The sequence below is a fragment of the Callorhinus ursinus genome, unplaced genomic scaffold, assembly GCF_003265705.2.
Source record: "Callorhinus ursinus isolate GAN/ISIS: 27379988/994484 unplaced genomic scaffold, GSC_fseal_2.0 scaffold43, whole genome shotgun sequence".
Taxonomy (NCBI): Eukaryota; Metazoa; Chordata; class Mammalia; order Carnivora; family Otariidae; genus Callorhinus; species Callorhinus ursinus.
This window is the reverse complement of record NW_027397105.1, coordinates 3,570,836-3,588,853: the sequence shown is the minus strand read 5'-3', so window position 1 is coordinate 3,588,853 and position 18,018 is coordinate 3,570,836. Positions and strand designations below refer to the sequence as shown.

Genomic DNA, 18,018 nt, shown 5'->3' with positions numbered 1-18,018 from the left:
TACATAAGTCAGTCCCTGCTCCTGCACCCCCAGAGTGGGATACACGGAGGTGGGCTTGCTGTAGAGAAGCTGCATGCTGCTTTTCTGGGAGTATGACTTCATCTTCTGTGGTGTGTCTTCTTAAAGGGGAATGTGGGGGCATGCTCTGTGGTCTCTAAGGTCAGATCATAAAACCTACTCCACCAGTTTGGGGAAAATCCTACCAGCTGTATCAAAATGACATAGTAACAACCCAAACAAAAATCTAATTTTGCTTCTTAGATAACTCAGTATTGACTGAACTATATTGTATCAGAGAGACATAGCATGGTGGTGGCGTAAAGAAGACACCTTCGTAGGGCGCCTGGGTTAGTGGATGGAGGCGCCATCTGGCTCAGATGGTTAAGCGTCTGCCTTCGGCTTGGGTCATGATCCCAGGGTCCTGGGATCGAGCCTCACATCGGGCTCCTGGCTCAGCGGGGAGTCTGCTTCTCCCTCTCCCTCTGCCTCTCCCCCTGCTCATGCTCTCTTTCTCTCTCTATCTCTGTGTCTCAAATGAATAAATAAAATCTTTAAAAAAATAAAAATAAAAAGAAGAAGAAGACACCTTTGTAGATTGGGAACCTGTGCTCCTTCTGTCTTGATCTGCCTGCCTGAACATGTGGCTTTCATCTTGTGGTGCATAATGGCTGCCTAGCAATGGCCATCATATCTGCATTCCAGCTAGCAAGAGGAGGAAAGGGAAGGAAGGAGGCATGCCTCTTCCTTTCAAAGGCATGATGTGGAAATGGCACTCATGAATATCTACCTCTATTCCAACGGCCAGAGGATAGCCACGTGGCCACACCTGACTACAAGAGAATCTGGGAAATGTAATCTAAGACTTCTAAACATTATATTATTATAGAAGAAAGGAGAACGGATGTAGGAGGACAATTAGGAGAGTCTCATCCACGTTTGGACTCCACTAGTTTGAGGTCTTTCTGAATTCTCACTGTCATATAAAGGTTCTTTATCCCTCCTGTTCTGTGGCAAGTGTGCCTTCTGAGCTCTGTTGAAAACCCTTAAAATACAGATGGCATTCTCTATCAAAAGCTGGAATCCACCCAAATGTCCGTCTACAGATGAAGGGTAGACACAACATGGCAGGTACATGCGATGGAATATTATTTAGCCTCAAAAAAGGAGTAAAATTCTGACATGTTCCAATATAGATGAACCTTAAAGGCTTTATGTGATGTGAAATGAGCCAGCCGCAAAAGGACAAATATGGTATGGTTCCTTGTATATGAGGAACCCAGAGTTGTCAGACTCATAAGGACAGCAAGAAGACCAGTGATTACCAGGGGCTGGGGAATAGGAAGAGAGGCTTGGGGAGTTAGCATTTCATGGGTGTGGAGTGTCAGTTCGGGAAGATAAAGAGGTTCTGGAGATGGATGGTGGTGATGCCTACCCGGCCATGTGAGTGTTCTTAATGCCACTGAGCTGTGTATTGAAAAATGGCATGCTTTAAAGGGCCAAAAGCTGAGTTCTGATGAAGATCCTTGACACTCTTTAGCTGACACCAGTATTGAACCAGGGATGAATCCCTCTGTCTGTGTCCTTCTTCAGCTCGCCCTTTTCCGTGTTCTCACGTGACTCTAGCAGGACTCGCTCAAATCCAGAGATGCTATTTTCGTGCATTTTCTTGTATTACTGTTCATGAGGCCATTCCAGCCCCTGGTGACCCCCCGGGTCCTTTCATGAGTGTTCTCAATCTGCCTTTAATGACATGCAGAGAACGCTGCCAGGGTTCTGGCCGGCTCAGAGACTGCTCCCAAGATTCTACGCTTTTGATGTCCTTTAAAATTGAGACAGCCCTTTCTAGTGTCTGTCTCTGTCTTTGGGTGTCTGTCTCACTCTAGATATTTCTCTTGTACATCTTTCATTTACTCCAGTTCTTCAAAGATGATTGGTAGCAGTCCCCTCTCACAAACTCTGGTTTCCTTATGACTTGGGGATGTATTTATGCTCATCTGCAATTCTCAGCTCCTTTTAAGCAGCACACTCTCTATTTGACTTCATAGCCCTCCGCGGCGGCCGTCTCTCCCCTGGTCTCCCCCTCACCCGTTGTGAGTGTGATCCTTCTGAATCCCAATGCTGATGTGTTATGCACCGGTTGAAAGTTCAGCAATAGCCACACAAGGCTCTTGAATAAACCCTTAACGCTTAGCCTGCTATCCAAGGCCATTCCCTTCTGCCACCCCAGCCCATGAAGCAAACTTTCCCAGTGCGCCCCGTGTCATACTGTATCTTCCAGTGGAGCTGATCACCTGCCCTTCCCTAAAGGAATCATGCTTTCTTATGCCTATTGCCTCTGTCCATCTTCCCACTGCCGAGCCTGAATCCCACCTCCGTCCATCTTCCCACCACTGAGCCTGAATCCCACCTCCATCCATCTTCCCACCGCTGAGCCTGAATCCCACCTCCGTCCATCTTCCCACTGCCGAGCCTGAATCCCACCTCCGTCCATCTTCCCACCACTGAGCCTGAATTCCACCTCTGTCCATCTTCCCACCGCTGAGCCTGAATCCCACCTCCGTCCATCTTCCCACTGCTGTGCCTGAATCCCACCTCCGTCCATCTTCCCACTGCCGTGCCTGAATCCCACCTCCATCCATCTTCCCACTGCCATGCCTGAATCCCGCCTCCATCCATCTTCCCACCACTGAGCCTGAATCCCACCTCTGTCCATCTTCCCACTGCTGAGCCTGAATCCCACCTCTGTCCATCTTCCCATTGCCGTGCCTGAATCCCACCTCCGTCCATCTTCCCACTGCCGAGCCTGAATCCCACCTCCGTCCATCTTCCCACAGCTGTGCCTGAATCCCACCTCCGTCCATCTTCCCACAGCTGTGCCTGAATCCCACCTCCGTCCATCTTCCCACTGCTGTGCCTGAATCCCACCTCTGTCCATCTTCCCACTGCTGAGCCTGAATCCCACCTCTGTCCATCTTCCCACAGCTGTGCCTGAATCCCACCTCCATCCATCTTCCCACTGCCATGCCTGAATCCCACCTCCGTCCATCTTCCCACCACTGAGCCTGAATCCCACCTCTGTCCATCTTCCCACTGCTGAGCCTGAATCCCACCTCCATCCATCTTCCCACTGCCGTGCCTGAATCCCACCTCTGTCCATCTTCCCACTGCCGTGCCTGAATCCCACCTCCGTCCATCTTCCCACTGCTATTCCTGAATCCCACCTCCATCCATCTTCCCACTGCTGAGCCTGAATCCCACCTCCATCCATCTTCCCACAGCTGAGCCTGAATCCCACCTCTATCCTCTTCCCACTGCTGTGCCTGAATCCCACCTCTGTCCATCTTCCCACCACTGAGCCTGCATCCCACCTCTGTCCATCTTCCCATCACTGAGCCTGAAAATCCCAGGGAAGTTGTTCCTTCCTGAAGAATTATCTTGGGAATTACCCTCTCAGAGCAGCATTGCTAATTGACCTTCTCCCTCCTCCAAGTTCTTATTGCACTGCATATTAACCTTCGCTGGATGCCTCGCCCGTTAGGTATAATCCAGTTCGAATGGTGCTGCTCTGAACTTTGTGGTGTGTGTCCTCTGAGTAAAAGTCTGGGAGTGGAATTGCTGTGTCATGGGCCATGCACAGGTTGCACTTGAGTGGGTAGTACTAACTGGTCGTCCTGGTTTGCACCTCCCCCCCACCTGCAGCCGTGAGGGTTCAAGGTGCTTCATATCCTCACAAACAGGGTTTTCTATGTTTTTCATTTTGGCCATTCTGGTGGGTGTGTGGTGGTATTACATCGTGGTTTGAATTTGCATTTCCCTTATGACTAATGAAATTGAGCACCTTTTCATGTTTATTGGCCATTTGGAGAGCCTCTTTCATGAAAGATGTATTCAAGTCTTTTGCCTGTTTTTCTAGTGATTTCTGTCTGGTATGTATTTGTCATTGGTGGTGATGGTGGTGGTGGTCCTGTCACTATGCGTGGTGACCTTTGAGGATCCCATCTTCCCATCTGACCACGAGCTCCTTGAGATTTCTGGACCCCCAGTGCCTACTAAGACCCTCCAATAGTAGACTCTGAATACATGCTCACTGTTGGTTAAATAAACCCTCTTTGATCCATACTTTCCAGTAGGATGACCATTCTCTTTGAGAAAGAGTGATGGAGGAAGTAGGCGGTAGAGTGGTTCTGCTTTCTCTAGAGCATCTGTAACTATTGCCCCACATGCCCAGAGTGGCTAGCCTTATCCCCAGGCTTGAGTTCTGAAAATAACTCTACAGGCCCTTTTTGGTGTCCTTGGTGCTTTTCTCAAGCCTTCCTTTCCTGACACGCTCACTCCTCCTTTGTGTCCATTCTCTTTTGGGGACCTCCCTTCTGTCTTTGCCATACATCCCAGGCATCACGCTTCCAAGACAGATGATTAGAGGAACAACAGTTTATCAGATGGCTTGATTTTATCCTAAGGAAACCTTCCAGCTGCTGTCCAGGTGAAGCATGCCACCATCCCGAGGCCTTGCTGCGGGTCAACCTGTAGATTCATCTGAGAAAAGCAGCATCCGTATCTCAGTCAAGCAAGGTGTGCATGGTCCCATATCCATCTCTCTTCTTTTGTCATCCTTGAAATCTCTTTATTGTTCCCTCATTCATTCGCTGTGCCTTCACTCATCTAGCAAATATGTGCGAGGCACTCTTCTAAGTCCTTGTGGAGCTTACATTCTAATGGGGCTGGAGGAAAAGGATGGGCAGCACATATGATAAATAATAAGTAACATGTACAGTGTGTCCGTTGGTGGTAAGAGGTGGGAAAAATAAAACAGATGTGCCAGAGGTTGGGTTTGCCAGAAGCCCTCCTCGACAACATAACATAAAGACTGGAAAGAGGCAAGGGAATGAACCTAGAAGACGTCTGGGAGAAGAGCACTCCAGGCAAAGGGAACAGCAAGTGCAAAGGTTCTGAGGCAGAAGCGCACCTGGTGTGTCGGCTGTGGTCATTCTGGTCCCCAGGAGGTGGCACCTTCCAGGGTGGCGTCAGCAGATCTCAGTATCTGAAATGAAGGGCAGTGTGTTAGTCATGTTTGTATCTACCACAGCATTGAGCAAAATATCTTGTGGTCATATTCACTCGATAAGGGAAGTTTTTCTTTGAGTAAATGAATTTAGGGTGGACTCCCTCTTAAGCACTTCCTCCTATCATGGCAGCCTCTAGCCGGCTAGTCAGATCTCTTACTCGACTGCTCCGAGCGCCGAGTGCAAGACTTCCAGCAAATGAGGCAAGAGCTGCTCCGCCTTATGACCCAGCTTGGGAAGCCACACGCTGTTGCGTCTGCTGTCATCAGTTGGTCAAAACAGTCACAAGCCCGCTCAGGCTCCACGTCTTGATGGGCAAGGGGCATGGCTGCACCGTGGAAGAGGCTATGGGATGAGAGATGGGGTGACCCCATCTTGGGAAAATATAGCCTTGTCATGTACCTTCTGTTTTCCCTGGGGAAGAATTCTCATTTTGTGTTGTCGTAGGGTTGTGGAGGATTTTCGGATATTTGCCGGGCAGCCCGGCCAGCATAAACTCCCAGTGGAAGGTGGTTGCTGAGCCCAGTGTCCTCCCTCCTCCCACGCCTGCCCACGCCCCTGCCCCAGGGATGAGCCCTCCCATCCCCCAGGCATGGGGATGGTGGGGAGTCAGGCACAGACCTGTGCTCTGTAAAATATGTACAGTCCTGGGGCGCGGCAGACAAACCTTGTGTCGTTATTTTTTTGCTCGGTGTGATAATGGTATCTTCAGGCTGGAGAATGCTCTTGTTCTTAAGGGGTGCATGCTCAGGTGTTAGATTGAACCATATGCACTTGGTGATACTCGCTCCTGTTTGATACAGTTCAATCTAACATTTAGTAGTGACTTGTCATGATATCTGCAACCAACAGCTTGCTTTCAAATAGGTCAGCAGAAGGCGTGTGTGTGTGTGTGTGTGTGTGTGTGTGTGTGTGTGTGTGTGTGGTCAACCTAAGGATTACTCTGCCCCCTGGCTTAGGAGCCAAACAGGGGTGAGGCTGAAAGCAGATAGAGGTGGGACACCTCTGCCTTCCTTCCATCCATGACTCCCACCTACAGCCTGCCTCTGACCCGAGCCCCGGCTGCTGGGGGGGTTCACTGCACCTGCAGGCCTGTAGGACTTGCCCCCAGCCTGAATGGGTGATGCGAGGTTGCTCAGTGTTTGTGCATAGAGACCCCCTCCCTGCCCTGGCATCGCTGGCAGGGAAGGAGGCATCTGTCTGCTCAGGGCCTGGGGCATCAGCTGTGGGTGAAGCACGGCAGTGTGCAGAGGAACTGCTGAAGGAGGCTCTGGTTAGGGATGAGGAGGGAAGAGGGATGGGGCAGGGGAAGGGGTGCAGAGAGGGGCTCTCCAGGGGCAGCTGGGTTTTCCTGGAGGGGTGGGCAGGCAGGAGCAGGGTATGCTTCCTGGGGAGGTGAGAAGGGGGCTGATCCTCTGCCCAGCTCCAGGGTCTGCTCTTCCCTCCAGGGGAGCTTTTGAAAGAGCCCAGACCCTTTTTGTGTGTGTTTGTGTGGGGGGGGCACTTGCGAAGAGCCCTGGGGTGCCTCGCCCTCCTCTATGGGAAACCTGGCCCCACGGGGTGTCCCCGAAACCCCCGCACCACCAGCCTGGAAATTCTCAGAGAAATCGACAGGCCTGGGGAAGCCCCCCACGTGACCCCCCCCCCCGGAAGGGTCTGCAGGGGGTCTTCCTGCAGAGAGGGGTCCCCAGCGCTCACGGCCCTGCGCCCCTGTGCACCCCGGAGCTGCCGACCTCTCCGCCGGCCACATCCTGTGCCCTGGGGTGCGCGAGGCACGGGGCGCTCTCGAAGCACAGGCCAGATGTGCAAATTCTGCGGCTGTGCCCGGGGCCGAGCGCAGCACGGCTTGCTTTTCTTGGAAATCATTGGTGATTTGTTAGAAAAACAGGAAACACTGGGGCTGCTGGTGTGCATTTTGACTTTTTCTGTTTTTGTTTTTGAACTTCTTTCATCTGTCCCCAGGCCCAGGACGTTTTAAGGGTGTTTCTGGTCAACCCCGGCCTTTAAGTCCCCTCCTCACCATTCCTCCCGCTGCCTGTCCTCTCTCTCTCTCTGTCTGTCCCCCTTGCCCTGTGCCCCCTCCCCCCGCACCCCCAAGCACTGCTGTGTGGGGCAGGCAGGTCTCCAGAACCATGGAAACAGGTGTTGTATCTTGGTGATGCTGGCCCTTGGTGATGCAGGGGCATGTGCTTTTGTGGAGTCGGGCTTCCCTGCACCTGTCCCCACGCCCTGTCTGCGGCCCCCCCCCTTTATCACCGTGATGAGACAGGAAGCAGAGTGGTCTCTGTGCCCCGGGGCCACTGCAGCTGGGGCCACTGTCCCCTTGCTGGGGGACGGAGATGGGTGGCGTAGGTGGGAAGGGAAATGCTTCATCCCTCCTGGGTCGGACTGGAGCTGGAAGGGCCCTCGGGAGGCGCTTTTTCTATGGAGACACTGAGGCCAAGACAGAGGGGACTCTGCATGGGCCCCCGATGGGGTGCCTTGACTTTAGAGGAAGAACAGGAAGGGGCTGAAGAGGTCTGGGTCCAAGCTCTGGCTCTGCCCCAAACCATCCCCTCCCTGGCTGTGTCTCAGAACAGCAGGAGGTGTGCGGTTGGCGGAGGGGAAGCTGCGGTCATTTTGTGCGCTGAGCCTGTAGTGGAAGGCCAGAAAGCCCCCCTTTGGTGCTCTTGGTGAGTTTCCCCTGGGTCTCATCTTGCTAGGGGGTGAACTCTGAACATGCCTGATGGTTCGTTTGGGGCTGTATTCACGGATTTTTGTTGTCTCTCCCCCGCCCCCATAATGGGCCACTATGGAGAGGCCCATCTCCCATTTTGTGGATGAAGAAACTGAGGTCCACAGAGGTTACATGGCTTAACTCACTGTTCTCTGTTACCCAAGCAGCCCCCCAGGAGGCGAGAGGGCAGTGGCTCTCTGCCCAGGGAACTGCTGTGCCCCCAGGGCCCCCCTTGCTGGGCTCTGCCCTGGGTTTTCATTCAGTGTCTCCATACCACACATTTAGCTGGGGCCTCCCCCTCTCCTGGGGGAACCGAGCTTAGGGACTGCCCTTCTGAAGTCATATAAGAAGTCTGATATGAGAGATTAGAAACTCCCCAAACCTCTCCAGGGTGTTATTTTAAGAAGGTATTAAACTGTCTTGAGAGAGCTAGGACGGGTAAGACTAAGAAAAAGATGGGAACCAGCAAGGGAAATGGAAACACTATTTAGGGCCCTTCCCAGAGAAGGGGATTTGAGGAATTCCGGACTAGGGAAGGAGGGTGAGCAGGAAGGTGACCCCTCCTCACGGCAGGACTCCTGAAGACGGTGATCTGTATCAGGCCCTGCTCTCCCTGCCCACATGCCTGTTCCTCTGGGTCACACAGCTTCTGGGGAGCAATGGCTCTTACCCAGGGGGTCCAAGAACTTGCGTGGGAAATGTGCGCCATCTTTGCTGTCACCCACCTCTACCTGAATGAAGCTCAGTGTTTCCTTCCATCATGAAAGCAAACAACAAGCCCCAGTCATATTAGTAGCACCTGTGACTTGGTCCACAGTAGAAATCCAGATGGGGTCCTATCACTTTGCATGTCATGTTGGGAGCATCTCAAATGTCACTTATGCTTTTGACTACTTTCAAGTGATAATAGTGCTTAGACGGCTGCTGGATTTTGTTATTTCACGTGTTGATGAGGAGAACATAAATGACCATTTCACAAGGTTGATTATGACAACATATTGGTAGACTACCAGTTTGTTGTAATAATCAGTATTTCAGTGTAATTCATTTCCTTTGCTGTCCCATATATTTTGTTGTGTGCATTTGAAACATTATTCTGAAGAAGGGTCTGTAGGCTTCAGATCTAGGGCATAAAAAGGTTAGGAATTCCCGCTGCTAGAGCAACTAGGGAAAGAATTCTAGATGTTACCGGAGAGCTGCGGGGGGCTTCTATGTTAGGCAGACCTGATTGGCATCCTTCCTGCAGACCCTGAGAAAGTGGCTTTATTTCTCAGAGCCGTAGTCTCTTCACATGTCAATGGAGGTAAAAGAAGGTCTACCTTGAAAGCTTGCTCTGTGCATATGCCTGCCTGGTTGGTGATAGTGGTAGTAGTTTATTTAAGCCCACAAGACTCAAGCAGGCTCCCTTTTTTTTTTTTTTTAGTCACAGAGGAGATTCCAGGCTAGGTCCATTTCTTAGTGTCCTTTATGCAGAAGGGAAACGTGCATACCTGGATAATGTCTCTTATCTTTTTCTTTTGCTCTGGACAGGAGCAGATGGTCTACAGGTATCCAATATGAATGTTGATCCATAAACTGAAGTATTTAAGAACTAGGTGTGATATGGCCATACAGTGGAATACTATTCAGTCATGAAAAGGAATAAGTCTTATAACACACTACAACATGGATGAATCTAGAAAACACACTAAGTAAAAAAAGCTAGATGCCAAAAATAGTATATTGTGATTCCACTTATATGAAATGTCCAGAATAAGGAAATTCATAGAAACAGAGAGTAGGGGCGCCTGGGTGGCTCAGATGGTTAAGCGTCTGCCTTTGGCTCAGGTCATGATCCCAGGGTCCTGGGATCGAGTCCCGCATCGGGCTCCTTGCTCAGCGGGGAGTCTGCTTCTCCCTCTCCCTCTGCCTCTCCCCCTGCTTGTTCTCTCTCTGTCTCTCAAATGAATAAATAAAATCTTTAAAAAAAAAAAAGAAACAGAGTATATTAGTGGCTGTCAGATGATAGGGGGAGGGAGAAGTCACTGCTAATAGGTATGGGGTTTCTTTCTGGAGTGATGGAAATGTTGTGGATTTAGATCATGGTGATGGATACACAACATAGTGAATATGCTGAAAGCACTAAAGTGTGCACCTTAAAATGGTGCATATTCTATTACGTGAATTATATCTAAATTTTATAAAGTTAATCACTACCAATCCCATGGACATTAAAAAGATAGTAAAGGAATATTATGAAAAACTCTATATCCACAAATTTGATAACTTAGACAAAATAGACCAATTCCTGAAAAACACAATCAAAGCTCACACAAGGATGGATCATTGGAATAGATCTGTATCTATTAAAGAAATTTAATCAATAATTTATAACCTTCCAAAATAGAAAGCACCAGTCTCAGATGGTTTCACTGGTGAATTTTACCAAACATTTAAAGAACAAATTATATCAATTCTTTACAATATGTTCCAGATTATCTATGTAGAAAATCTTAAAGAATTGACCAAAAACAAACAAACAAACAAACAAACCTGGAAACTAGTAAGTGATTATAGGAAGTTGCAAGATGCAAGATTAATACAGAGAAATCTGTCATTTTCCTATATACCAGCAATAAACTATTGGAATTTGAAATAAAAAATATAACACCATTGACATTAGCACTAAAAAAAAAAAAAAGAAATACTTAGGACTAAATCTAACAAAATATGTGCAAAATCTACATTAGGAAAACTACAAAACCCTGGTGGATGAAGTCAAAGAAGATCTAAATAAATGGAAAGATATTCCATGTTCATGGATAGGCAGACTCAATATACCAGTTCTTCCAAACTCAAACTGCATATTCCATGCCATTCCAATCAAAATCCCCACAGATTACTCTGTGTCAACAAACTGATTCTAAAGTTCATATGGAAAGGCAAAAGATGCAGAATAGCCAACACAGTATTGAAGAAAAAGAACAGAGTTGGAGAACTGACACTTCTAACTTCAAGACTTACTATAAAGCTATAATAATCAAAACAATGTGATATAGGTGAAAGAATGGACAAATAGATGAATGGAATGAAATAGAGAGCCCAGAAATAGGCCAACACAAATATGATCAACTGATCTTTGTTTTGTTTTTGTTTTTTAAAAAATATTATTTATTTATTTGACAGAGAGAAAGCGAGAGAGGGAACACAAGCAGGGGGAGTGGGAGAGGGAGAAGCAGGCTTCCCACAGAACAGGGAGCCCAATGCGGGACTCGATCCCAGGACCCTGGGATCATGACCTGAGCCAAAGGCAGACGGTTAACGACTGAGCCAACCCAGGCACCCTGATCAACTGATCTTTGACAGCAAAAAGTGAATTGAGACATTAAGCTAAAACCTTTCATAAAATTAATTCAAAACGGATCATACACCTAAAGATAAAATGCAAAACCATAAAACTCCTAGGAGATAATTGGAGAAAACCTAGATGACCTTGGGTTTGGCAATGAGTTTTTAGGTACAATACAATACCAAAAGTATGATCCATGAAAGAAAAATTTGATGAGTTGGACTCTATTAACATGAAAACTTCTGCTCTGTTAAAGACACTGTAAAGAGAATGAAAAGACAAGACGTAGACTGGAAGAAAGCATTTGCAAAACATTTCTCTGATAAATAACTTGTGCCAGAATATACAAAGAATTCTTAAAATTCAACAATAAGATAATAAACAACCCAATTTAAAAATAGGCAATAGTTGGGGCATCTGGGTGGCTCAGTTGTTAAGCATCTGCCTTCAGCTGGGGTCATGGTCCCAGGGTCCTGGGATCGAGCCCCACATCGGGCTCCCTGCTCAGTGGGAAGCCTGCTTCTCCCTCGCCTACTCCCCCTGCTTGTGTTCCCTCTCTTGCTGTCTCTCTCTCTCTGTCAAATAAATCAATAAAATCTTTTTAAAAAATAAAAATAAAAACAGGCAATAATGTAGTAACCAGGAGAGGCAATGGGCGGGGGGGATGGTGGTGGTCTTTTTTTTTTTAATTTTTTATTGCTATGTTAATCACCATACATTACCTCATTAGTTTTGGATGTAGTGTTCCATGATTCATTGTGCATAACACCCAGTGCTCCACGTAGAACGTGCCCTCTTTAATACCCATCACCAGGCTAACCCATCCCCCTACCCCCCTCCCCTCTAGAACCCTCAGTTTGTTTTTCAGAGTCTGGGAGTGGTGTTCTTAAGGATACCGATTGTGTTCTGCTTCTTGATCTGGGTGCTGGTTCCGTGGGTGTGATCACTTTGTGAAAGCTCATCAAACTACTGTTATGATCTATGTACATTTTGTACCTAACATCATACTTGAATAAAAATTTCACTTTAAAAAATAAAAAATATAAATGGGCAAAAGATCTGAACTGCTCACCAAAGAAGAGATACAGGTGGCAAATAAACAAATAAAAAGATGCTCAACATCGTATGTCCCTAGGGAAGTTAGAAGTTAAAATGAGATACCAGTACCCACCTATTAGAATGGCGAAAATCCAAAACACTGACAACACCAAATGCTGGCGAGGATGTGGAGAAATGGGAACTCTGGTTCATTGCTGGTAGGAATGCAAAACAGCACAGCCCCTTTGGAAGACAGTCTGGCAGCTTCTTAGAAAGTTAAGAAGTCTTGCCATATGATCTAGCAGTTGGGCTTCTAGATATTTACCAAAAGGAGTTGAAAACTTACTTCCACACAAAAACCTGCACCTTCATTCATAATTGCCCCAAATTGGAAGCCACCGAGATGTCCTTCAGTAGGTGAGTGGATAAACAAATTATGGTATATCTATGGAATGAAATGTTATTTAGTAATAGAAAGAAATAAGTTATGAAGACACACAAAGCCACGGAGGGACCTTAGATGCATATTGCTAAGTGAAAGAGGCCAGTCTGAAAAGTCTACATAATGTATAACACCACCTGGGTGACATTTTGGTAAAGGCAAAACTGTAGAGACAGTACAAAGATGAGTGGTTGCTAGGGGTTGAAGAGAGAGGAAGGGATGAATAGATGACAGCATAGGGGATTTTTAGAGTGGGTACAACAATTCTTTATGATACTATCATGGTAGATACATGGCATTTTGTATTTGGTAACTGTATATAACGCACAGAAGGAACTGTAATGTAAACTGTGGACTTTGGTTAATATTGGTGTATCAGCATAGGTTCATCAATTGTAACAAATATGCCACAGTAATGGAAGGTATTAATAAAAGGGGAAACTGTGGGCGGGAGGGAGTTGGGGGGGTCAGAAGGAGTATGTGGGAACTCTGTACTTTCTGTCCTTTTTTTTCTTCTGTAAACCTACAACTGCTCTCTACAAATTGCAGTTTATGAAAAGAAAAAAAGAACCCATTTCTTGACCCTTCTTACATCAACTGAAATCCAGCTCTGAGTTTCATGCGTCCTTCCAGGAGCTGTCCAGGAGCTCAGAGATTTTCATTTTCCTACCACAAACCTTCCCCCAGGTGGTTGCCTTATTAGCATGGAGGCAGTGAGGGGAGGGAACAGTATACAGAAGGAAACACATTAATAGCACGTAAATTGTCCTCTACTCGGTGGCCTTAGGAACGGCTCTTGGAAAGCTTGCGTTCTGACCTGAATCTCTTCCTTTGGTCCCAGGAAGGGAAATGCAGGAGGAAGGAGGTCTCTGGGGCAACCTGCCCACACCGCGGGTAGTCAGAAATGACCTGTATGACACCTCCGAGAACTGACTCACTGGGAGGTTACAGTAGATGTGATTTCCCCCAAAGCCTGAGGAAGATCCCCTATTGCACATGTTTGGGTGGGGCTTTTGGTTTGCAGGGCACATTGGCACGCTCACATGTCCAGGGAGAATCCATCGGGGCCTTGCTCCAGAGGCTGGAGTTGGAACCATTTGTATGGTGAGTGGGCCACTGTTGCTAAGTTGAAAGCCCAGTAGAGGAAACAGTTACAACATAGGCGTAGGGGGAACAGGGGTGGGAGTGGGCACCCAGCCCAGCCTGCAAGGCAGGAAGGCTTCCCGGAAAAAGTGACTTTATAAACAACGACAGAAGAATGCATATTAGCCCCAGCAGAAGCAGGGGAAGGTGGTGGAAATGTTTCAGGCAGAGGGGGTCCAGGCAGGGAGATGTTCATTATGGAGAGGTAAGGTGAGAGTATGAGACTGGCCAGAGAGGAAGGGCCCAGACTTCTCAGGGTTCTTACAATCCAGGTTGGGGGTTGAACCTTGTCCTAAGGCAACAAAAAGACCATTAGCTTTAAGGGACAGGGAGGGAGTGATAATCAGATGCACATTTTGGGGGACAGTTCTGCATAGGATACCAGGTCTATGCTGTGAGCCCATCTATGTTCGAAGAAAATGCATGCGTGTTGTAGGTATGCATATGGGCAGATTCATGCATGAAAAACGACTGGAAGGATAACAAAGTCAGACAGGTGGCAAATATCCGTGTGTTTGAAAAAGGAAAATGGGGTGCAGATCAATGGTCAGGCTAAGAAAAACTTTGAAGAGTTATTCTGTCCACTTAGGTATTGCACGAGTCTTTAAAAACATTTTTATTGAGGTCTGGTTTATATGCAGCGAAGTACACACATTTTATCGTACGGTTTGGTGAGTTACAGAAAATATATATACCTGTTCAGGCTGTTCTTAGCAAGAGATAGAATATTTCCATCATCCCAGAAAGTTTCCTCATGCCCATTCCTGGCCAACTTTCCCTGTACCAGCCAGAGGCAACTGCCATTTTTATTTATTTCACCGTAGGTTACTTTTGCCTGTTGTAGAACTTCTTGTAAATACAGCCATGGAGTATCCGTCTTTTGTGTCGGCTTCATATGCACACCATGTTTTTGGTTTTCATCCATACTGTTACTTGCATTAGCAGTTTGCTTTTTTGTTTTGTTTTGTTTCTTGCATTGCTGAGTAAACGGGTAAACATGTACCAAATATGTTTTCGCATTCTCTGTTGATGGACTTGGTTGTTTTGGGTTTGACGCCATGATAAATGAAGCTGCTATGAACATGTTTGTACAAGTGTTTATGTCAACATATGTCCTCATTTGTTTGGGGTAAGCAAGTAGAATTATTGGGTCAAAATGGTAGGTATTTGTTAACTTTACAAAGCTGCCAAACAGGTGTTCAAAGTAGCTGCACTATTTGATGTTTCCACCAACAACGTACGGCTATTCCATATCCTTGCCAATTTGGTATTGTTAATCTTTTTAATGTTAGCCATTCTAGTGTAGTGTGATCGCATTGTGGTTTTAAATCTCCATTTCTCTGAGAACTAATGACGGCGGGCATATTCTCACATGTTTACCAACCATTTGGATATCTTTTGTGAAGTGTCCGTTCCTATTTGTTCAGTTCCAAGATGCAAATCATTTGTCGGATATGTGTATCGTGAATATTGTCTCCCAGTCTGTAGTCATTCTGTAATTTGGTCAATTCAAAAATGTTATATAAATTGAATCATACCGTAGATAATCTTTTGAGATTGGCTTTTCCAGTCAGCATAATCTTCTGGAGATTCATCCTGTTTGTGGTGTATACCAATAATCATTTCCTTTTTATTGCTGAGTAGTATTCCATGGTATGGATGAACCATAGTTTGTTAAACTCTTCACCCACTAAAGGACATCTGGGTTGTTTTCAGTTTGGGGCTATTATGAATAAAGCTGCTATAAACATTCATGTATAGGTTTTTGGGTGAACATAACTTTTCATTTCCCTGAGATAAATGCCTAGGAGTGCAACTGCTGGGCCATATGGCAGTTCTAATGTATGTATTTAGTGCTATAAATTTCCTTCTCAGAGCGCTTTAGCCATGTCCCACAACCTTTGATATGTTAGATATTCCTTTTCATTCTGTTCATTGTATTTTTGGATTTCCTTTGAGACTTCTTCTCTGACCCATGGATTATCCAGATGTGTGTTTAGTTTCTAAGTGTTTGGAGGTTGTCCTGTTATCTTTCTCTTTGCTTTCTAGTTTGATTCTCTTGTAGTCAGAGAACACACTCTGTATGATTTCAGTTCTCTTACATTTGTTGAGGTTGGTTTTTTAAAAATTTTTTATTGTTATGTTGATCACCTTACATTACATCATTAGTTTTTGATGTAGTGTTCCGTGATTCATTGTTTGTGCATAACACCCAGTGCTCCACGCAGAGCGTGCCCTCTTTAATACCCATCACCAGGCTAACCCATCTTCCCACCCCCCTCCCCTCTAGAACCCTCAGTTTGTTTTTCAGAGTCCATCGTCTCTCATGGTTCATCTCCCCCTCCGATTTCTCCCCCTTCATTCTTCCCCTCCTGCTATCTTCTTCTTCTTCTTCTTCTTTTTTTAACATATATTGTATTATTTGTTTCAGAGGTACAGATCTGTGATTCAACAGTCTTGCACATTATGGCTCAGGATATGGTCTGTCTCGGTATATGTCTCACGGATACTTGAAAAGAATGTGTGTTTTGCTGTCATTGGGTGGGGTGTTCTGTAAGTGTCGATTAGATCCTGTTGGCTGATGGTGTGACTTAATTCTTATGTGTCCTTGCTAATTTTCTATATAGTACCTCCCTACATTGTTGAGAGAGGGAGGTTGATGTCTCCAGCTATAATTATGGGTTTGTCTTGTTCTCCTTTCCATTTTGTCAATTTTTACTTCACGTAGTTTGCAATGTCATTGTTTGGGAAATCACATTTAGGATTGCCATGTCTTCTTGGTGGCTTCACCTTTTTGTCATTCTGTCATGTCAGTCACTGTCTCTGGTAATTTTCTTTGTTCTAAAGTGTACTTTTTCTGATATTAATATAGCCACTCCTTTTTTTTTTTTTTTTTTTAGTAATGTTTACATGGTATGTCTTTACCCACTTATCACTTTCAATCTGCCGGTATCATATTTGTGAGTTTATTATGGACAGCAAGCCACTGGGTCATGTTTTGCAATCCACTACTGATCTCTGTCTTTTAATTGATATATTTAGCCCATTTAAATTTAATGTAATCATTGATATGTTAGGGCTTAAGTTTGCTTTTTTATTTTTTGTTTTCTGGGGTCTTTTTTTTGGGGGGGGTCTGTTTTTGTTGTTGTTTCTTTTTTTTTTTTTCCCCCTGCCTTCCTCTGGATTACTTGAAAAACTTTTAGAATTCATTTTGATGTATCTGTAATGTTATTATATACATCTCTTTGTATAGCTTTTTTAATCTCTGCTCTACCTATTATGTTTTATATACATGTCATAGTTGAATGATGTCATCACTTTACAGTTCTAATGGAGCATAGAAGCTTTACTTCCCTTTAGGCCCCTTTACCTTTTCTCATTTATAATATAATAGTCTTAAGTATTTACTCTGTATACCCTTAAACCACATCAGATGATGGTATAATTTTTGGTTCAACCATCAAATATAATTTAGAAAACAAAGGAAGAGAAGGAAAGCCTATCGTATTTATCTAGATATTTGCTTGCCATGTTCTTCCTTCATTCCTGATGTTTCAAGATACTTTTTTTTTTTTTTTTTAATCATGCTCTTTCTGTTTATAGAATTTCTTTTAGGGTAGCTATGCTGGTGACAAATTCCCTTAGCTTTCCTTCATCTAAGAATGTCTTAATTTCTTTTTCATTCCTGAAAGGTATTTTCTCTGGATGTAGGATTCGGGGTTGGCTGTTCATTAAGCACTTGAAAAATGTTGTTCCATTCCTTTAGGCCTTCATGACTTCTGATAAGAAATCCACTGTCATTTGAATTGTTTTCCCTCTAAGAGAAGGTGGTATTCCTCTCTTGCTGCTTTCGAGATTTCTTTTCTTTGTCTTTAGTTTTCAGAACTTTGACTGTGATGTGTCTTGGTGTGTATTTCTTGGATTTATCCTGTCTAGGGTTCACAAAGCTTCTTGAACCTGTAGTTTTGTGTATTTTGCCAAATTTGCAAGTTTTCAGCCACTGTTTCTTTGAGTACTTTCCCCGCTTTGCCCTCTGCCACTCAGACTCAGATGATATGCATGTTAGACCTTCTGTTAGAGCCCCACAGGTCCCTGAGGCTCTGTTCATTTTTCTCTAGTTGGTTTTCTCTCTGTTGTCCGGCTTGGGTAACATTGTTGTTCTGGATTCAAGTTCATTGATTCTTTCCTCAGTCCCCTCTCTCTGCTGTGGAGCCCGTCCACTGAGGTTTTTATTTCAAGTTATTGTATCTTTCAGTTGTAGAATTTCCATAGCTCTGCATTCCTATCT

At 45.5% G+C, this 18,018-nt stretch overlaps 1 protein-coding gene across 20 annotated transcripts in view; it reads left to right on the top strand.

The window, feature by feature from the left end:
- PIK3R5 (phosphoinositide-3-kinase regulatory subunit 5) overlaps positions 1–18,018 on the top strand; it is a 64,320-nt gene that overhangs the window by 10,612 nt on the left and 35,690 nt on the right. The window contains exon 1 of one of the 20 annotated variants that reach the window (XM_073881692.1): positions 13,320–13,691. The exons of the other annotated variants lie outside the window; for them this stretch is intronic. Coding sequence (XP_073737793.1) covers positions 13,492–13,691 — 200 coding nt within the window. The 5' untranslated portion in view covers positions 13,320–13,491. Of the gene's footprint in view, positions 1–13,319; positions 13,692–18,018 lie in introns of those variants that run through there. 20 annotated transcript variants of the gene reach the window in all.